General features: G+C 49.0%; 1 protein-coding gene across 3 annotated transcripts in view; it reads left to right on the top strand.

Moving 5' to 3' along the window:
* The first annotated feature begins 1,759 nt into the window (after positions 1–1,759).
* The window catches only part of EPB41L4B (erythrocyte membrane protein band 4.1 like 4B), a 139,130-nt gene continuing 118,474 nt past the window's right edge, over positions 1,760–22,415 (top strand). For 2 of the 3 annotated variants that reach the window (XM_060100638.1, XM_060100639.1), the window contains exon 1: positions 1,760–2,130. In XM_060100638.1, the coding sequence (XP_059956621.1) occupies positions 1,828–2,130 (303 nt within the window). In that variant the 5' untranslated portion in view covers positions 1,760–1,827. The remainder of the gene's footprint in view (positions 2,131–22,415) is intronic. The other variant, XM_060100641.1, reaches the window with a different exon arrangement.

Below are 22,415 nucleotides of genomic sequence, written 5' to 3'. Positions count from 1 at the left end.
TACTTCTCTAAGAGGTCCCAAACTCCACCTAAGTCAATGGGGACAAATAGAACTACCTGGAAGGGTTGGAGTGAGGATAATGAAAATATCATCCATGAAATCACCTAAGACAGTGCCTGATCCTCAGTAAATGGCGATTTTGGAATGCCTCCTGAATTCACCCCTCCTTTTCTCTTTCCCCTTTGCTGTGGCCACTGCCTCCGTCCAGGACTCTCAGAAACCATCATCGCTTGCCAATCATGTCACATGCCTCAGCTTGGCCGTAGTTAGGTGCAACAGCTTTAAATCCCAGCAAACGAGCCCCTATTAACCATGAAATCTGGAGCAAGTCTCTTAAGCTCTCTAAGCTTCAATTTCCTCCTCTGTACAATGGGGATAAAACCGACTATGGAACCAGGCTGTGCTGAGGATTTAGTGAGATGATGAATGGGAAGGGCTTAGCATAGTGTCAGGCACACACACACACACACACACACAAAAAGCAGTGTTATTCTTCTCAAGAGGCCTGACCTCCTTTCAGCCACACTGAAACCCACTTCTCCCTGAACCAGGCCTTGAACATGTATACCTGAGGGGCACCGTTTATAAAGCCTTCCCTCCGCCTCCGATATTCTGTGTGTCCAATACTATCCTCCTCATGCCTCAGTTCTACTCTGCTTCTCAGTAACTTGTGCAAGGTTTACTAGCCTTCTCAGTTATGGCTATTTATGCAGGCCTCTGCTTCGATACTGGACACGAATTCCCTGAGGAAAGGTGTTCTTCTGTGTAGTCGGTTGGAAAAGTACACCCCTCCTTGCCTGGCCTCAATTTCCTTATTTGGAATGAGCCCATTGGACTGTGATGGCAGAAAGGGCCCTTCCAGCTCTGAGATCTTAAACTGATAGAACTTTAAGTAGCAGGGACCTGGTAATTACCTAGTTCACCCCTATCCTTTTCCAGAAGGGGAAAGTGAGGGCCTGGTAGGGCCTTCGCTTAATGCGCTTCTCTCTCTGGCCTCCCAGGCAAGGCTCCCCCGAGGGCATGCAGCGCGTTTTCCGAACTAGGCAAGGGGAGACTCTCCGGCGTCTTCAGGGCTCGCGGCGCCGGAAACACGTGTGTGCTCACCTACGTGTACACACGTGAGCACACCTACAGCAGCAGGGGGCGCTCGGGCCGGCAGGGGGCAGCACAGACCCGGTTTGCAAATACCCGGCGCAGCCCCGAGGGAGGAAGGCGTGCTGCAGTCCCGGCGGCGGTAGCGGCGGTGGCGGCGGAGGCGGCGGCTGTAGGTGCAGCCGCCCAGGTGGGAGGCGGGGGCTGCGGGCGCAGGAAGAGGCGCCTGGGGAGCGGGCGCTCGGCTGGGCCTCCTCGGGCCTGGGCGCGGCGAGTGGGAGCGAGCGCGCCAGGAGCACGCAGGCGCCCTGCTCCGGCTGGCCCTCGGCCGGCGCGCGGCGCGGGAGCAGCCCGCAGCCCGCCCCCGCGCCCCCCGCGCCCCCGCCCCCAGTCCTCGGGCCGCCCGCGGCCGGCAGTCGGGAGCGGCCCCTTGGCGGCGAGCGCAGGCCGCCGGCCCGGCAGGGCGCGTGGCGGCGGAGGCGGCGGCGGGACGGCTCCCGGGCCGCCCCCCGGGCCGCCCCGAGCGCGCCCTCCCGCCCGCGGCCACTCGCAGCCGGCGCTGGCCGGGCCGGCGCGCCCCGCAGGCAGCCGAAGCGCGGCCTCGTCCTCGGCGGGAGCGAGCACCGGTCCGCAGCCGGCGGGAGGCGGCGCGGGCGGCCGCCTGCACTGACGGCGTCGCGGGGCGCTCCTGGGCGGCGGCGCAGGGGGCGGAGGCAGGGGACGCCCCCAGCCAGGATGCTGCGGTTCCTGCGCCGGACCTTTGGCCGCCGCTCCATGCAGCGCTACGCGCGGGGCGCGGCAGGGCGCGGGACCGCCGGCCTGGGGGACGAGCGCGACGGGGGTCCGCGGGGGGGCCCGGCCGCCGCCGCCGTGTCCACGCTGCCCGCCGCGCCCGGGGGCAGCGTGTTCCCGGCCGGCGGCGGGCCCCTGCTCGTGGGCTGCGCGGCCGTGCACATCTCCGCCGCCGGGGCCTCCAAGGCCACCCTGTACTGCCGCGTCTTCCTGCTCGACGGGACCGAAGTGAGCGTGGACCTGCCGGTGAGTGACGGGGCCGGTCCGGGACGCTGGCACCTCGCGGCCCTTGGGGCAGCTCCCTTCCCCCGATGCTTCCCTCTGGGGCGCTCCCCTTGTAGCTCTCCGGGATCCCCTCCCCCTTCTGCGAGCACTCCTAGTTCTGGTTCCCTCTCGGGCCACCCCGTCCTGCTCTCTTCCGGCGCCCCATCCCTGGCCCGCGCCCCCGAGTCCCAAGTCCCCGCCCCCTGGCGCGGGTGACTGGTGTTCCCCTCTGTCCCCCAGGTTCCTGCATCGGCCTTCTTGGTGCTGGATTATTGGTTAGAAAATCTCAAAGCAATGCGGGGCTGCTATGGGGTGGCCCGCTTGCCCCGACAAACTCGCCACCAGGCCTTGGTGGGACGGCAAGGCGGAGAATCCCCCTCGCCTGCTGGCTGGCAGGTGCCCCAAGTTTGGGAGCGAGTCGGGGGACCACTTCTGCTCTCTTCTGTTCCCATCTCGGCGCACCACCCCGCGCCCCCCCCCCCACCCGGTCCCATCCTAAAGAGCCCCTCTGGCTCGCTGCCTCACAGCGGCCGGGCGACTTGGGAGCTAACTCTAGAATGGATTCTCGCGGACCAGGCCAACTTTGCACCGACAGAGCCCCTGCTGGGGCGCTGGGACTCGGCCCCGGGGTGCTCTCGGGCCTGGGGCGCCGGACTTTCCCCGGGGTCTGTGCGTGGAGCCGCGGAGGCACTCCAGGGCAGCTGCGCCGCGGCCTGAGCCCCGGCCACCCGCCCACAGGTGGTTGCACCCCGCCGCCTCCGGCAGAGAGCTAGGCTGGCGCTGCTGTCCCCGCCTCGGCGTCTGGCTACCAATGTGTCTTTCTAGCCGAAGGGGCCAGATCTGATCAAATCAAATCCGCACATTAGTGGGGCGCCTGCTGTGCACCCGGCGCTGCGGCAGACGGTGCCTTTGGGAATCTTTGGGTGTGACCGAGGACACAGAAACGATTGAGCTTTAGATGAATGTTACGGAGCATCTCGAGGGTTTCAAGGGAAAAAAATAACATACCAGGACTTCGAAAGAAAGCATTTAGGCCTCCTCGGGTGGGGGAGATTGGACGTCATGAGAGAACAGGGAATATTGTAAGGGTTTTAGATGGGGAAATGAGAGCCTGCCTGTCCTGGAGTTTAACGTTTCCTTGTGTAGGTTTAATTTTGAGACAGTATCAGTTTATGGCGATTTTATTTTTGTGGTTCCTGGTGCTCTCCATAGGATATCATTTTGTTATGATAATACCCTTTGGGGGCCTCTTTATTCATGTTAAAGGAGCCAACATTCCAGTGCTTAGAGCAGTTGTCTTTACAGTAGTATTAAAATGTTACTGCTTCACCAAGACGGGTCTCTCCAGCTTTTATTCTTCAGGCCTGAAGGGGCCGGGAGGGGCGGGCCGGGGGGCAGCCAGTGGTGAGGTGAGTGTGTTGCTTCTGGAGCAGGCAGCTGGTGTGTGGAGACGGTGTGGCGTATTCTGCATCTCGGATCTGGGAAAGGAATGCTCTGGTTTGGAACTTTGACAACGCTCATTGCTGATGGTTTTCTTGTCTGTTCCCCGGGGATGATTCGTTTATAAAATGTATTGCTTCTCTCAGGTTTGTGCGACAGGCTTAAGCGGTGTTTTGGGGATGAAAAATGTAAACCCAGTAAGATGCATGCCTAGTGAATAGACCCAAACAGGTACCCAAATGAACAGGTTGGGACGGGAATGCTGACTTAACCACAGCTGGTGGAACCCAGGCCCAATGTGAGGGGAGGGGGATTTTGCATCCTAAGAGGTTTCTTCACTTTGTTAAAGGCTACTTGACAAAAGAGTTCACCAGGTTTTCTTGTAATGGCAGATTTTTTGATGCTTTAAGATGTTATTTAGTGAACTCCCAGTTTTATTTATACAGACACGCATAAAACTCCCAATTTTATTTATACAGACACGCATTTATACAGACACGCATATGCTGGCTTTTGTCATGTGAGCCCTTGCTTGGGGAGCAAAGATGGAGAAGAATAAACAGTGAGCACGGCTCATCGATTTAAAGATTTATTAGGCATTAGAACTGCATTGCACAGTCTCCTATGCTCATCTTCCCAGATCAGAGTCTTAGTTCCTGTATTTAATTCTCAGAGTTCCAAGGTGAGCTCCAGGCGGCCAGCTCCCCATGAATCTGTAGCATGCGTGCTCCTTCTCAGCCCGTTTCACCAAGCTCACTTGTTGGTTTTTTTTTTTGCGGTACGCGGGCCTTTCACTGTTGTGGCCTCTCCCGTTGCGGAGCACAGGCTCCGGACGCGCAGGCTCAGCGGCCATGGCTCACGGGCCCAGCTGCTCTGCGGCATGTGGGATCTTCCCGGACCGGGGCACGAACCCGTGTCCCCCGCATCAGCAGGCGGGCTCTCAACCACTGCGCCACCAGGGAAGCCCCAAGCTCACTTTTTATGCTGTCCTTTTTGGCATTTAGTTCCACTGGTCATTATTCTCGTCTCCTGCGTTCCTGGATTTTTACCGCTTCCTGGGCCCCGGGGTTGCTTTGCTGCATGGTGCACAGGATTCACCTTTGACCGCCATCTCCCTAAGCTGGATTGTCTGTCTCCAGTCACTTGCACGGGCACAAAGCACACTTGCCAGGCTGACTATAACTCGTTTGTAATTAAAACCCTCTGGTAGTGGTAGCGTCAAGAATTCGTCGCTCAGTATACTAACAGTGGTTATGCATTGTCATAAGCCGTTTTATTAGCCCTAGTCAGGATGCCTATGTTCCAGAATTGTCTCGAACACAACACCCTCACTGTGATCGTGCTGGGCCACCTCGGTTTTCAGTTGTCACCATTTATTGGGCCAAATAATGGGCTGTGGACCCAAAGGTGAATGAGAGGGGGCCTTGAGGCTCTTGGGAAACACGTGTAGCAGAGCGTCTTTTTATTGTTAAGTGATGCTGAGTGATACGACAGGCTCACCGGACAGGGTGCTGGTGGATGAATTGGGAGGACTTCCCAGAGACTTTGACACTTGAGGCTCTAGGATGTCAAATCCAGTGTCCCTTGTGCATTAAAAAAAAATTTTTTTTTTAATTTATTTTTTGGCCACACTGAGCGGCCTGTAGGATCTTAGTTCCCCGACCAGGGATTGAACCCGGGTTTGAACCCGGGTCCACGGCAGTGAAAGCCCAAGTCCTAACCATTGGACCACCAAGGAATTCCCCATTTTTAGATTACCTGTTGTGTCAGGGCCACTTCTCAGTCAAGCCACGACCCAGCTGTTATATATAACAAAGGAGGAAGCAAATGACAGGGCCTGGGGCCCCTCCCCCAGGTGGTGGGCCTCATCCCCTGGCATGCCTGCGTGTTCTTAACCTTTGCTGTGGAGAGTCAGGATCTTTTTTTTTTTTTTTTTTTTTTTTTTTTTTTTTGCTGTATGCGGGCCTCTCACTGTTGTGGCCTCTCCCGTTGCGGAGCACAGGCTCCGGATGCGCAGGCTCAGTGGCCATGGCTCACGGGCCCAGCCGCTCCGCGGCATGTGGGATCCTCCTGGACCGGGGCACGAACCCGTGTCCCCTGCATCGGCAGGCGGACTCTCAACCACTGTGCCACCAGGGAAGCCCAGTCAGGATCTTTAAAAAAAAAAAAAATCCATCGGTAATGTGCAGTCTGGAGTGGGCTTGCTGTCCAAACCCAGCTTCCACCCTACAGACCAGAGTGCCACCCTGAGCCACTCCTCTTCAGAAACCCTGGCGCTGCCTTGGAAGGTGCCCCTGTGTCTGTAGCCCAGCCCTGCCCTGCCCAGCCCTCAGGTGTGGTCTGGTCAGGGCAGGCAGGTCTCCCTCGGCCTGCCTGAGACTCTCCCCTTTTATTAATGCAGCTGAAGATCCCGTCAGTGTGCTTGGCAGCGGTACCCACTGTTGACTCATATTAGCTCTCTGTTGACTAAAGCCCTGGCATCGCTTTTGCTCGCGAGGCTGTTGCTCAGCCCCGTCGCCCCCCTCCCCTGCGTGCGCAGTCTTCCAGCAGCTCTGTGTGGAAAGCCGGGAGGGTGTGTGGCTGGCTGGTTAGCACCACCCGCCCCCATGCCTTGGAGGGCACGGCCCGTTGGCCAGTATTGCATTTGATGCAGTTGCTTTCACTGTCCCTGGAGCTCCGCAGTGACTTGTATGGTACAGGGCAAGCAAGCACCGAGAGTTTCAGGGCAGGAAGATGCATGTTTGAGTCTTGGCAGCTGGGCTGGGCAGCCCTGGGCTACTTGAATCTCGATTTTCTGGTCTTTAAAATGGGACGATTACATGACAAAAAGGATATGAAAAGCCTCAGGAAACAGCAGGGTGCTGAAGGGTTGCTGTAGGTTGTAATCTTACACACATCTCCGTGCCTCCTCTTTGGCCTGTGAAAAGTGATTGGGAAGTTTTCTAGAAATGAACATTAAAGAAAAAAGAAAAAAAGGCTGGGAATTCCCTGGTGGTCCAGTGATTAGGACTCTGTGTTTTTACTGCCAAGGGCCCTGGTTCGATCTCTGGTTGGGGAGCTAAGATCCCACAACATGTGCGGTGTGCCCCCCCCCCAAAAAAAAGCGGTACCAGGAAGCCTAAACAGAGCCCAGTGCCGTTTGGTGGGGCCGGGGGTGGGGCTTGATTGAATGTGGGGGGACTGAGTAGTGGACTCTAGCTTGGAGGGCAGGGGTATCTTCACTCTCAATGGTGGGAAGAAATGGGGAACTACATAAGGCCCTAGGAAATGGGAGAAGGCAGCTCTTCATTTCCATCCTCTCCCAAGGTTCTGGCTGCCATGGACACCCTGCCTTATCCCAGACCTCTGGGTGGCTTGCTTTTTCCTGCTCCTGAGGGAAGGTATTGGCTCAAGGTGGCCCTCCAGGGCTTACCCTGCCCCCATCTCCAACCCCACCCAGACCGTGAATGAGACCGTGGGGAGCTTTGGATAACTGTGTGGGTCATGGGGTTGTGTATTTTTTTAAAAAAAAATACCTTTGTTTTAAAAGGAGGGCTGCTGGCGAAGGAGGGGAGTGGGCAAGAGAGGTGGGTGGTGAACATCCTTCCCAAGTGGTTCCCCACTTGGTTCCCCACTTGCTGGATTGTTGGTGTTAATATGCAGGGAGGGGGAGTCTGCCAGCCTCCCCAGTGCCAGTAACATGACCCTGCGCTGGGCCAGGACTGAACAAATATTAACTTGCTAAGCACTTTCACGTGCATAATCTCATTGAATTCTCTTACTAGTGCACTGTTGTGGATGAAGGTACAGGTCTGTTTAATTCTGAAATAGCAAAAGGTTGGGGGCGCGGGCATGGGGAGGTAGAACTTTCCCTTACATTCTTGCATAGGGACTTAGGAAAAAATCCACTCCTTCACCACAGAAATCCTCCGCCCACAGTTTGTCCTCAAAACACGTGTTCCATCCTTCTCCACTGCCTGACTCCTGTTGCCAGCCTCCTCCACGCTGCCTGGAGTGTTTCTCCTGCAGGAATCTGGTTCTTTGCACTTGGGTTTCCTCCTCGGGCCCGTGGCAGCTGCCTGCGGGCAGGGTCAGCTGCTGATTCATCTTGGTGTTTTTCTTCAGGTTGGCATGTGCTTTCCTCCCCCACTTGCATTTCACAGGAGAACATGTTGGCAGCAGAAAGATTAGAAAATATAGAGAAGCAAGAGAAGTTAAAAAGATCTAAAATCTCATCAGAGATAATAACCACTTTTAAAATTGTGGTGTGTGTGTCCATCTGTACTTTTCTCTTTGTTTTTAGATATGAATGTTATTTTAAGTGACGACTTTATATGGGTTGGTGAAAGTAAAGTCTCTTTCCCCACCCCTTCAGCACAAATGAATCGGGACCGAGACCCCTAGTTTGTATCTCTTTAGGGTGGGACCCTTTTCCCCCCTTTTACAGTCTGTGGGACCTTAGCTGGGGCGGGGAGCCCCCTGTGGCCATCTGAGCTGTGTGCCACCTACTGCCTGGCTAAGAAGAGGGCTCCCCATCCTTGGAGCCCTTCCCCACCAATCACCTCTGCTCTCTGGCAGGTTAATGTCCTGTTGATGGGGCCACAAAGTCCCCTTGCATCTGAGGGCTTGTGTTCTGAACACCTGCTTTGGGGTGGTGACCACTCTCGCCTGCCCAAGGATGCCCAGGCTCTCTCACCAGCTGGGGCTGATCTGGCAGAGGCAGGTGGGTGATCTCACAGCATCCCAGGTGTGCCCCCTCTCTGCCCTAGGGCCCCTTCATCATCTCCTTCTGCAGCCTCTTTGGCTTCTCTCTGCAGCTGGATGTATCTCACTAGTCCCACTTGATTTTAATTTCTGGTTTATTTTTGTTTTCGAAAATGTTTTTGTTTGCCCACTTGTTTTCTTCAGTCAGCATAGACTTGTTGAGCACTTACCCTGCATGAAGCGTTCGGGAGGGGTACAGGAAGGATGAGAGAGTCCCAGTCTAGAAGGGGAGACAGTGTAAATATACTAGATAACTCGGAACCCCACATCAGGTAGTACGGGGGTGAGTGATTGAACTGTGGAGTGGATTTGGGGAAGGTTTGATGCCCAAAGTGACATCGAGTTGTCCCGAAGGTTGTCTGGGAGTTCAGCTGTTAGATTTGGTCAGAGGCGTTGGGGCAGAGGAAACAGCAGGTGCAGACGCATGGAGGATGGGAGCCAGAAAACCCCACTTGCTGGACTTGGGGCTCCTTGGGGTCGGGGAGGATTATGAGCTCCAGCTATGTCCCTGAGTCTTGAAGGAGTGAGTGAGGAACCTGTGAAGCACAGAGGAGGGTCTCAGGCTAGTAAGAGCCAGGGGCCACTGTGTGTCGGTCCTGTGCTAATTGCTTAAGTGACTGTTTTGTTGGACCCTCAAAGAACCTCTGTTGGTGGTTACTGTTGTTAGCCCTGATTTGTGAGGGGGAGAAGCAGGGCTTAGCAGGCTGGATAAGAAACTTGCCCGTGTCACACAGCAAAGGCAGACTCTAGCTTCGAGCTCGGGTAGTCTGCCGGGAGATGGTTTGTGTCCTCTGACCCAGGACTGGGCATGCGAGGGGTGGAAGCGGCGGGGTTCTGAGCCTGCCCCAGAGGCCTCGAGGTGGGTGGGGACACTGAGCCTCAGAAGTGTGTCCTCCTTTCCAGGCCGCTTGGGGTTTCCAGACATCGGATTCACATCTGTAATCATATTCAGTGAGTGTAGTTTCGCCCAGAGTGCATTCTGGTTTGAGGCCCATAGTTCTTCAACACTGAGGTTGGAAGTAGGCTACATTTTAAAAAAGTGTGTAATAGAACAACATTAAAATTATCACAAAGAAAAGCATTTTACATATTCCCATCCTGCTGCATAGCAACTGGTTGGTTTCGCTGCTCCCTTCAATCCTTGTGCTTTTGCATACATGTTTATAAACACGGTGTGCATCCTTGTGTATCCTTTTTTAATTTTAAAAAATTTTCTTCCTCCTATCCGAGCCTTCCAGACATACGTCTCACCCAGTTTGGTGCCCTCTTGTTGTGCTTATTCTGGATTACTTAAATTAGCCCCTCATTCTGTGTGTGTGTGTGTGTGTGTGTGTGTGTGTGTAGTAATACCTGTCTCTACCTGTCTCTTGGGGTTGAAGGTTGATATGCAAAGCACCTGATATCTTACCTGTCAGGCACGCCTACCCCCCCAGGCTCGCAGAATCTGTGTTACTTCTCTTAATTGCCACCATCCGGGAAGGTGTTACTATCCCCTTTACGCAAGGTCTCAGGGAGCAGTTGGTCCTGGGCCAGCTATAAGTGTGGTGGAGCCAGAGTTGAATCTAGGTTTCCCGCCTCGTCCTCCAATGCTCTTCCCCCAGCCCATGCGGTGCACACCTGGCCTTCCTGTTTGAAAGGTGTGCTCCTTGGAACTCCTGGGGAAGGTCAGAATCCTTTGTAATTTGATGGGTCAGAATTTCATGCCATAAACCGCCCTGTCTTTCCTGAAACTTTTTGCTTTTCAGCATCTCTGGCATTTGGGTTCTGTCTACCATTTCTCAGCAATTTTTGCAGGTTCTTTTCCCCAAAGTCATAGTTGGCTGAGTGCCCAGAATTTCCTTCTTGAAGTTGAGACCTGGAGGGTGACCTCCCCAGGGCCCTGTGCCACCGGTGGCATCATCCGGAGCATCTTTGTTTCCCAGCACTGAGCCTGGTCCCAGGGGTGGAATTGCCCAGGCAGCTGGCCCGGCTGGGAGGATGTGGACTGGCAGGCTCCCCGGGTGCCTGCAGGGTCGGCATCCCTCGGCTCTGTGGTGTCTCTTCCATGCCCGTTTCCCATCTGAATGCTGCTGTTATCCGTGTCCTGCCTTACGTGTGCTCAAGGGGGTTGAGGCAGGCCTGATGGCACCTATCCTACCAGTTGGCTTGCTCAGGTGCACCTTCCTTGAGTTACGGATTTTAAAAAATTGTGGTAATATGTAAGTAGCATAGAATTTACCATTTTAACCTTTTTTTTTTTTTTTTTTTTTTTTGCGTTACGTGAGCCTCTCACTGTTGTGGCCTCTCCCATTGTGGAGCGCAGGCTCAGTGGCCATGGCTCACGGGCCTAGCCGCTCCGCGGCATGTGGGATCTTCCCGGACCGGGGCATGAACTCGCGTCCCCTGCATCGCCAGGCGGACTCTCAACCACTGCGCCACCAGGGAAGCCCCACCATTTTAACCATTTTAACCATTTTTAGGTGTACAGTTCAGTGGCATTGAGTACATTGACGTTGTTGTGCAACCATCACCACTATCCGTCTCCAGAATGTTTCATCATCCCAAATTAAAACTCAGTGCCCACTAAACACGAACTCCCCATTCCTCTTTCCCTGTAGCCCCTGGTAACCTCTAGTCTGCTTTCTGTCTCTATGAATTTGACTACTCTTAGTACCTCCTATAAGTGGAATCATACAGTACTTGTTTCTTTGTGTCTGGCTTCTTTCACTTAGCATAATGTCTTCAAGGTCCATCCATGTCGTAACATGTATCAGAATTTCCTTCCTTTATAAGGCTGAATAGTATTCCAATATATGGATATGCCACATTTTGTTGACCCATTCATCCAAGTTTCAGAGTTTTCTGCACATCCGGGCCTTGCCCGTTCACCAGTGGCACTGCTGTCAGAGACTTGGATGTCCCCAGCCCTCTCCTTGGGGGTTTTGTTCTTGGCATTCTGGCACCCGCTCACCTGGGACTCATTTTATTTTATTTGTTTTGGCTGTGCCAGGTCTTAGTTGCAGCGCTCGGGATCTTCGTTGCAGCATGCGACTCTTAGTTGCGGCATGCGTGCAGGATCTAGTTTCCCGACCAGGGATTGAACCTGGGCCCCCTGCATTGGGAACGCAGAGTCTTACCCACTGGACCACCAGGGAAGTCCCTGGACTCATCTTCCTAGTTGTCTGGTCTTTTGTCTGAGTTGCTCAGTGTTGGCAAGTCCTCTGTCCAGTCATTCTTTACATCTTTTAATGACGAAATACAAATACAAAAGAGTATCTGTAACATGACTAGTTTTAAAGAAAAATAATACAGTGAGCATCCGGGTACCCACCACCCAGCTTAAGAACAAAGAGCATCACCAGTGCTGTTAATGGCCCCCCCATGCTCCTACCCAATGACCTTCCCCTCCTTCCTGCTCTCCTGAAGTTTGACTCACATCCCTTTTTTGATGAGTTTGCCTCATATGTGTGTTTATGGTTAGTCCTGCATGTTAGTGAACTTTATAGGAAATGGATTTTTCACTCAATACTATGTCTGTGAGAGATTCATCCATATTGATGAGGTAACTGTAGTTCTTGCTGCGCTGCATGAATATACCGGAATATAGTTATCCTTTGTCGGTGGACATTTGGGATGTTTTCAGTTTGGAGCTATTAGAAAAAATATGCTGCTTTGAACCTTCTGGAATTGGTCTTCCTGGTACACATATGCTAGCAAGCGTCTCTCCTGGGTATGTACCAGTGGCTGGGAGGGTGGCGGGCAGGGCCTTTTAAGATCATGTGAAATTGTTTTCTCCAGAGTCCCAGCAGCACATAAAAGCGTCTGCTAACCCGTTCTTCAGCCCTTGGCATTGGACAGCTTTTCTGTTTTATTTTAGCAGTCTCGTGGGAGTTAGTGGGAACTCATTATTGTGGTCTTCACTTTTCCCCAGTTGTTGATGGGGTGGAGTATCTTTGCCTGTGTTACGAACCTTGAACGTATTTCCTCCTGGTATGCCTCGTTCTATGATGTTTGCCTGCTTTTTAGTTGCATTGTATTTTTTTCATCGCATTCAGCTCACTGCCTGCTGGCCTTGATGAGATTGTCTCCTATACCCACTTCCTCTTCTGAGGTCACCTCAATGGAACAAAGGAGAACACTTCTCTGTAAGTCCCCCTTGCAGGTCTTTCCTCACTAAGCAGGAATTAACGTTTTGTCTTCCATTTTGCTGTGAATGAGCTGAAGTCTGTTGCTACTGGTGGCTTTTGGTGAGCAGTGGCAGGATCTATGGTATTCATTCAATTCTGCCTACTTTTTTTTCCCAGTTTTTATTCATTGAAATTTTAAATGCAGTCAAAAGCACAGAGAACCCCAAGTACCCATCATATAATCAACATAATCCAAGTACCCATTGTTAAGCTTCATCTTTTATTAATGTGGCCCCTCTCTTTTCATCTATATCTTCACCTCTGTTACTTCCCAATTCTTTTAAAACAAATTCCAAAACAAAGTCCCAATTATCTAAAAGATAAGGGCTGTTTTTTAAAATAGTCACAATATTATTAAAACACCTAGAGAGGGCAGACAGCAGAAGCAAGAAGAACTACAGTCCTGCAGCCTGTGGAACAAAAACCACATTCACAGAAAGATAAGATGAAAAGGCAGAGGGCTCTGTACCAGATGAAGGAACAAGATAAAACCCCAGAAAAACAACTGAATGAAGTGAAGGTAGGCAACCTTCCAGAAAAAGAATTCAGAATAATGATAGTGAAGATGATCCAGGACCTCAGAAAAAGAATGGAGGCAAAGATCGAGAAGATGCAAGAAATGTTTAACAAAGACCTAGAAGAATTAAAAAACAAACAAACAGAGATGAACAATACAATAACTGAAAGGAAAACTACACTAGAAGGAATCAATAGCAGAATAACTGAGGCAGAAGAACAAATAAGTGACCTGGGAGACAGAATGGTGGAATTCACTGCTGCGGAACAGAATAAAGAAAAAAGAATGAAAAGAAATGAAGACAGCCTAAGAGACCTCTGGGACAACATTAAATGCAACAACATTCGCATTTTGGGGTCCAGAAGGAGAATAGAGAGAGAAAGGACCAGAGAAAATATTTGAAGAGATAATAGTCAAAAACTTCCCTAACATGGGAAAGGGAATAGCCACCCAAGTCCAGGAAGCACAGCAAGTCCCATACAGGATAAATCCATGGAGAAACACGCCAAGACACATAGTAATCAAATTGGCAAAAATTAAAGACGAAGAAAAATTATTGAAAGCAGCAAGGGAAAAATGACAAATAACATGCAAGGGAACTCCCATAAGGTTAACAGCTGATTTTTCAGCAGAAACTCTACAAGCCAGAAGGGAGTGGCATGATATACTTAAAGTGATGAAAGGGAAGAACCTACAACCAAGATTACTCTACCCGGCAAGGATCTCAATCATTTTCGATGGAGAAATCAAAAGCTTTATAGACAAGCAAAAGCTAAGAGAATTCAGCACCACCAAACCAGCTCTACAACAAATGCTAAAGGAACTTCTCTAAGTGGGAACCACAAGAGAAGAAAAGGACTTACAAAAACAAACCCAAAACAATTAAGAAAATGGTAATAGGAACATACATATCAATAATTACCTTAAATGTGAATGGATTAAATGCTCCAACCAAAAGACACAGGCTTGCTGAATGGATACAAAAACAAGACCCATATATGTGCTGTCTACAGGAGACCCACTTCAGACCTAGGGACACATACAGACTGAAAGTGAGGGGATGGAAAAAGATATTCCATGCAAATGGAAATCAAAAGAAAGCTGGAGTAGCAATACTCATATCAGATAAAATAGGCTTTAAAATAATGAATGTTACAAGAGACAAGGAAGGACACTACATAATGATCAAGGGATCAATCCAAGAAGAAAATATAACAATTATAAATATATATGCACCCAACATAGGTGCACCTCAATACATAAGGCAACTACTAACAGCTATAAAAGAGGAAATCGACAGTAACACAATAATAGTGGGGGACTTTAACACCTCGCTTACACCAATGGACAGATCATCCAAAATGAAAATAAATAAGGAAACAGAAGCTTTAAATGACACAATAGACCAGATAGATTTAATTGATATTTATAGGACATTCCATCCAGAAACAGCAGATTACACTTTCTTCTCAAGTGCGCACAGAACATTCTCCAGGATAGATCACATCTTGGGTCAGAAATCAAGCCTCAGTAAATGTACCAGATGAAGGAACAAGATAAAACCCCAGAAAGGTGTAAGAAAATTGAAATCATATCAAGCATCTTTTCTGACCACACCACTATGAGATTAGAAATGAATTTCAGGGAACAAAACGTAAAAAACACAAACACATGGAGGCTAAACAATATGTTACTAAATAACCAAGAGATCACTGAAGAAATCAAAGAGGAAATAAAAAAAATACCTAGAGACAAATGACAATGAAAACACGACAATCCAAAACCTATGGGATGCAGCATAAGCAGTTCTAAGAGGGAAGTTTATAGCTATACAAGCCTACCTCAAGAAACAAGAAAAATCTCAAATAAACAATCTAACCTTACACCTAAAGGAACTAGAGAAAGAAGTACAAACAAAATCCAAAGTTAGCAGAAGGAAAGAAATCATAAAGATCAGAGCAGAAATAAATGAAACAGAAACAAAGAAAACAATAGCAAAGATCAATAAAACTCAAAGCTCATTCTTTGAGAAGATAAACAAAATTGATAAACCATTAGCTAGACTCATCAAGAAAAAGAGGGAGAGGACTCAAATCAATAAAATTAGAAATGAAAAAGGAGAACTTACAACAGACACCACAGAAATACAAAGCATCCTAAGAGACTACTACAAGCAACTCTATGCCAATAAAATGGACAACCTGGAAGAAATGGACAAATTCTTAGAAAGGTATAACCTTCCAAGACTGAAACAGGAAGAAATAGAAAATATGAACAGAACAATCACAAGGAATGAAATTGAAACTGTGATTAAAAATCTTCCAACAAACAGAAGTCCAGGACCAGATGGCTTCACAGTGAATTCTATCAAACATTTAGAGAAGAGCTAAAACCCATCCTTCTCAAACCCTTCCAAAAAATTGCAGAGGAAGGAACACTCCCAAACTCATTCTATGAGGCCACCATCACCCTGATACCAAAATCAGACAAAGATACTACAAAAAAAGAAAATTACAGACCAATATCACTGATGAATATAGATGCAAAAATCCTCAACAAAATGCTAGCAAACGGAATCCAACAACACATTAAAAGGATCATACACCATGATCAAGTGGGATTTACCCCAGGGATGCAAGGATTCTTCAATGTATGCAAATCAATCAATGTGATACACCATATTATCAAATTGATGAATAAAAACCATAAAAAAAAACTAAAAATAATTAACAATTGTTTTTTAGTCTCAGATAGTCAGTGTTCAGATTTTCTTATTTGGTTGTCACAAGGTCCTTTCATTGTATTTGGTTGATATTCTATCTAAAGCTCTTTAAGAATTTTTTTAAATGTTATTTTTCCTTGCTCTATTGAGACATAATTGACAAATAAAAATGGTATATATTTGAGGCGTAGAGGATGGTGATTTGATATACGTTTGCATTGCAAAATGGTTACTGTGCATCGAGCTAATTAACATATCTGTCACCTCGCCAGTCACCATTTCTTTGTATGTGTATCTTAGCAGATTTCAAGGATACTCTGCATTATAATGAACTATTGTCATCATGCTGTCATTTAGATCCCCAGAACTTACTTATCTTAAAACGGAAAGTTTGTGTCCTTTGACCAACATTATCTCATTTTTCCCTGTCCCACAATTTCTCTAAAGCTCTTAGTCTAGAGTTTTCCCTTCTCCCCTCCTTTTTCCCCATTTATTTGTTGAAGAAGCTGGGCCATCTGTCCTAGAGTTTCCCACTCTGGATTTCCTTGATGGCATCCTCAATATTTGGTTACCTTGGGGTACAGTTGGTACAGGCATTATTTAAAGCATCTGACTCAGGGCAGGGCACACAGAGAACAATAAGATAGGTTCCTTGCCCTCGAGAAGCTTGAGAGGAGACAGGTCATTACACCTGGTGTGAAAAGTGTCCTAGGGAGTTTTAAATAAGCTTAAAGGAAGGGCTAAGGTGGGAGGACTGGGAGGGGAAAATGGGCAACCAGAAGATTTCAGAGAGAAAGCTTTGAGTTTTGAGGACAAGTGGAGAACAGCTTTCCTGGTGGCCAGGTCAGCACATGCAAAGGCACTGAGGCTGGAAATAATACTTCCAAGAGTCCTGCTCCTTGTTCAGCCCCTGCCTGTGAGCCCTGTTATCCTCCTATCCTTCATTGGATGTTGCTTTTTTGAAAAGGTCCAGATTCCTCATTGTTGGAATGTTTTCAGTAGATTTGATTAAAAGAGTGTCTTTTCTTTTTCTTCTGTTTCTTCATCAGCTCCATGACTGTAGTTTTGAATGTCTCCCTTGACCTTGAGATTCTCTTTTTCTGTAGCTTACTCCTGTTTGGGTTCCTTTACATTCTCCTGTAGGCCCCTAGTGAGCCCTTTCCATCCATCTCCTGGCCAGAGGTGCCGGCAGACATTTTAAGGAGCAGAGTCAATGAGCACTGCAGAGAGAAGGGAGATGGGGCAGACGGTAGGGCAGCGGGAACCACTGAGTTTTACCCCTAAAGGAGCGCTTGGAAGCCTCATGGTCCAGAGCCTCATTCTGGGATGGCAGGTCTTTCCTACCTCCCTGGGAACAATGCAGCCAGCTGCTGCTCACCTGACGCAAATGAGCGTAATTAGCATGTAATAAGCGCAGTTTCCTGCACGCAGCCCTCCTGGCTCCTGCTCTCAGTGGCCCAGTGACAGCAGCAGGCCTGTTCGTCTCTCCGAGTCCCCCCTCCCTCTTCCGAAAGCAAGCCGTGGTTCTCCCCTGGCCCAGAAGCAACATTGCCTGCTGGTGAAATGGCCATGGGCTTCACCCAGGAAAGCCCAATACACTGTAAAGGCTCCTGCGGGTTAGTTATTAACCCGCAGTGCACTCTGGCAGCCCCTTCCACAGCATTTCTGTGGCTGTAGTCCTTTGATTGCTCCCGTTTGCTGGGGCCCAAGCCACCTGCCCAGTGAGTTGCAGTCTGTATTAGGTGGCAGTGACAGTGGCCGGTCAGAGTCCAGGGAGGGGCCCAGGCTGGCTTGGGACTGGCCCCAGTTCTCGCACACAGGCTGGCAGTGGCAGATCCCGTGGGTATTCGAGGGAGAGAGTGAGAAGAGGGGATCTGGGTGTGGGATGTTTCAGTGGGAGAGCGAGGAATCCAAGGTCGAAAGTGTTCGTTCAGGATGCTTCAGTATTCTACATAGGATGTATTTTGCTTTGAAGTCCAGAAGCTTTTAGCTTTGTCTAAAAGCTGTGGCAGATAGTTCCTCTTCATTAAAGAGGCTCCTTGAAGAAAAATGCAAAAATTACGTGCTGTCTTCTGAAAGGAAAAGAAGAATTACCTGTAGTTGGATTACTGTAACGTGTCATTTTTCTTATTAACTCACTTCAGGGGATGAACACTTCCCCATAGATGCGTTTTCCAGAGAGCAGCGGTTCATGCTGTTTACTGACAAGACCTGTTTTATTCCAGCTATTTTATTTATTCATTAAGAACAACAATAAAAAATGATACAAATGAACTTATTTACAAAACAGAAACAGACTCAGAAAACAAACTTATGGTTACCAGAGGGGGAAGCGGGGCGAGGGATAAATTAGGAGGTTGGGATTAACATATACACACGACTATATATAAAATAGATAATCAACAAGGACCTACTGTATAGCACAGGGAACTCTACTCAATACTCTGTAATAACCTATGTGGGAAGTAGAATCTGAAAACGAATAGATATATGTATAACTAAATCACTTTGCTGTACACCTGAAACTAACACAACATTGTAAATCAACTGTACTCCAATATAAAGTAAAAATTTTAAAACAACACAAAACAAAAACACAGCAAAATGCAAGATCAAAATACAGAAACAGAGAGATCATCTAGTGTGTGTAAGGCACCATGCGAGAAATATGAAATGATCAAAAATGTGGGCCCTGCCTCTAAGGAGCTCATTTGGTGTGGGGTGTGGGATTGTCCTTGAACCGTCCTGCACGTCTCCTGGCCCCCAGCTTTGCCTTGGTAGCCCAGGGTCAGCGTGCTAAGGATATCAAGGTTAAAAGACCCCCCCGCACCCCGCCTTGGTTCCAGGCCTCCACATCGTCTGGATACTCAGGTGGGCTGTGTATCACGTTCTGGCCTTCACCTTGTCGTTGCTTTACTTCCTGGCTCTGCCGGCACATACCTGCGACTCTACACCAGGATCACTGGGCGTTGGGGGAGGGCCCCCGTCATCAGAATGTGGTGCCACGTGCAGCCAAGTTGGAGAACCAGTGCTCGGCAGGGTCACGTTCTTTACGTTTGTGTAGTGTTTTAAGTTGAGATGGAGCTTTCGCCTTTCATGGCTTAGTGTAATCCCACTCGTTGCACCTCTTGGAGAGAATTGTGGGCATTCCAGTTTTATCGAAAGTTCAGCAGCAAGGTTTCTGCCCAGTGTCCCACAGCTAGTAAATGACAAGACCACACCTTAAGCCCTTTTCGGGCTCTTAAGTTCACTTCTCCCCAGTTCTTCCCCAGGGCTGTCACCCTAGTGGTGCGCGAGCTGCCGCACACTCACTCCTTACACTTCACTTCTCGCCTGTGTACCTTTGCTGCATATTCCCTTTCTTCTTGGCTGATTCTTTATCTCGTAAGGGTCCAGTCGTCTTTGAGGACCCACGTCAGATGCGACCATGTTTGTGAAGCTTGTCCTGAGCCCCCGCCCCTCCCACTCACGCTGCTCCTCCTGTGTCGAATTCCCTCTCCTGCCTGGGAAGCTGCAGGGCGTCGTGCCTTGCCTGGGACCTAGTACATTTCATGTCATAGTAGTTATTCATGTAGTAATTTGAGTAATAACTAACATTACTGACTTCTTGTTTTGCAAATGTTTGTCTTTTTATTTTGGTGGAATACAAATAACAACAAAGTTTAACCATTTCGTACATTCACAGTGTTAGGCAACCATCATTACTATCTAGCTCCAGAGCGTTTTCGTGACCCCTGGATGCATTAAGCAGTCATTCTCCATTCTCCCCTCTTCCCAGCCTCTGGCAACCACTAATCTGTTTTCTGTCTCTGGATTTTGCCAACTCGAGATATTTCAGGTAAGTGGAATCATATGGAATGTGTGGCCTTTTGTGTCTGGCGTTCACGCAGCATAATGTTTTCAAAATATATTGACCATTTACATTATGATTTAAGCACTTTACTGGCTTAACTCATTGACTTCTCACAACCCTATGCGTTAGATAGTTCCTGTTAACATCCTCATCATACAGATAAAGAGATTGAGGCACAGAGAGGTTAAGCAACATGCTAGAGCACACACAGCACTTAAATGCTCTTGGCCCCTCTGCTGTCCTGCTGGTGTCTGCTCTTCCTGCTCTTGACCTTGATCTTTAGAGATTAGAGGTATAAGCTCAACCTATGAAGTTGAATTTGAAGGACAAAAACAAAATTCAAGACAGAATTAATCTACAGCAAAAGAAGAAACTATGATGCAGCTCCAGGAGCAGAAACCTCCAGAGGTACCCCACAAGGACTGCAGAACAGAATTAGTGGGGGAGGGGGTGGATTCTACAGTGAAAGTTCTTGGCTTAGTTGGAGTGGTCAGTTTTGTTACAGATTTCTCGCTAGTGTCAGAGGTCCAGTAGGGATTATATGTCTAGTATCGGAAGCCAGCTAATGTTCCAGGATCATAGAAATGTTGAGGAATGAGTCTTAAGAACTCCTGAAAGGTAGAGGGGATCCCAACTAGAAGATTTCTTTAAAAAGTGGAGCTTACTATGTGCCAGACATAGTTCTGAGTGCTTCTCGTATACTTAAACTCAGTTAATTCTTACAAAAAGTTTACAAGGTAGCCACTGCCCTGTTGCACAGATGAGGAAACAGGTGCAGGACAGTTTAATGTCCCCTCCATGGCCTTGCCACTAGAATGTGGTGGACCCGGGAAGTGTGGTTCCAGCATTCATGGTCTTCATCTTTGTTTTTTTAATCTTAATTTTCTGGTTTTGATTATAACATACCCTTCCTGGAGCAGTGAGAACAGAGCAGCCTAGTTGCTTGAATAGGAAGAAAAAAAGGGAAAAGCGATGAGAAACATACTGGTTTTATAAAAAAGAAATGTTACGCTGTCATACTACTTCTGTACTTTTTAAATTTTTTATTTATTTTTTTGAATTTATTTATCTTTGGCTACATTGGGTCTTTGTTGCTGCACGTGGTCTTTTCTCTAGTTGCAGCGAGCAGGGGCTACTCTTGGTTGCGGTGCGCGGGCTTCTCACTGCGGTAGCTTCTCTTATTGCAGAGCACGGGCTCTGGGCGCACGGGCTTCTCACTGCGGTAGCTTCTCTTATTGCAGAGCATGGGCTCTGGGCGCGCGGGCTTCAGTAGTTGTGGCGCACGGGCTTAGTTGCTCCGCGGCCTGTGGGATCTTCCCAGACCAGGGCTCGAACCTGTGTCCCCTGCATTGACAGGCGGATTCTTAACCACTGTGCCACCAGGGAAGCCCTGTACATTTTTTTAAAAATTAAAGCATACTTATTTATTTTAGAATTTTTAGGAATTATTGTTTAAAACGTACAAAATCAAAATCATATAATACCTCCAGTAAGACATCACCACTTCATAACACTTTGGTGGTGTCCCTACCACCTTTTTGCTAAGGATGGATAAAGAAGTTTCTTTCAACAAAAATTCGATCATGCTTTGTATGCTTTTTTTTTTTTAATTGTGGTAAAACGTGTTCTTAATCTTTACACTCTGCCACCTCTTATATTTGAAGAAAAGCTTGGGGCAATCTGGACCTTGCCAGGGGAAGGAGAAATCTTATCTTTGCAGCCTAGGGAGCAGCTGCTCCCTGGTATAGGGGCGTCTGAAATGGCTGTGGCGTGAGAAGGCCCATTACTGGGAATTTATGGCTCATGACGAACCAAGGTTGGCCACAGGTTTTGATATCCTGCTGAGAACGTGAGGTCTTCACGTGCGTTCTCAGTCTTCATCTCACTTGATCCTTGCCGTGGTCCTCACTGCTCAGCAGTGCAGTGCCATCATCCCCATCTGGCTGGGAAGGTGGCTGAGCCCAGAAAGGTGTATTTACTCTTTTGACCCTTGGGAGCTCTGCCGCCTCATTTCGCTTCTCAGATCGCCTTAATCGCAGGCAGAATGGCTTGGGCACCATCAGAGCCGGACAGCTGAAGCCTTGCGGGGGTTCGCTGGAGGGAGAGGTGGATTTCCATCGGGGAGGGCTTCAGGGGAGGTGTCCGCGGGGTTGATTTTGACATTGAGTGGAGGATTGGCAGTCCAGGTGGAAGAATGGCGTGACCAGCCTTACTGAGGAGGGCACAAGGAAGATGTGTCTGGGAAACAGAATGCAGCTCAGGGGATGCTGAAGCGGGGGAGATGGGAAGGGAGGCTAGGACCACTGGACGCTTGGAGTTTGGCTCGGGAGTGGTTGAAGGTAGTCAAACTAAGGCTGTTAGCTGCATTGCAGGTCTGAACTAGGGTGGTGCTGGCCATGGACAGAGGGGCGGATGCAATGGAGTCTGAGGACATGGAATCCAATGGATTTGGTGGCTGGATTTAGGAGTGGGATAGATGGGAAGCCAAGCTGTGATCCCCCCATTGTGTGCATGGCAGGTTGGTGGGGTTGAGAACCTGGGGGTGGAGGGGCCGTGGGAAGGGGCCCCAGTACTGTGCTTGCTGGGTCCTTGGTTTTTTTAAAGTTTGCAGATGTAAGGGTTTTTTTTTTTTTTTTTTTGCATTTTGTTTCTTTAAGAGGACCGCCAAATGGTATAAACTTTTAAGGTGCCATAAAGCCTGGATTCGCTCCTGATTGTATTTTAGTTGAAGCCAGTGTGAGGGCCCAGTGGGTCAGACACCTGGAGAGGAGTGTGGTAAGAGTTTCAGTGCAAGTCACATCCATGGGGCCAGCTGTGAGGCCAAGA

This window comes from Mesoplodon densirostris, chromosome 6 (genome assembly GCF_025265405.1).
Source record: "Mesoplodon densirostris isolate mMesDen1 chromosome 6, mMesDen1 primary haplotype, whole genome shotgun sequence".
NCBI lineage: Eukaryota > Metazoa > Chordata > Mammalia > Artiodactyla > Ziphiidae > Mesoplodon > Mesoplodon densirostris.
This window is presented reverse-complemented; position numbering and strand designations above follow the sequence as displayed.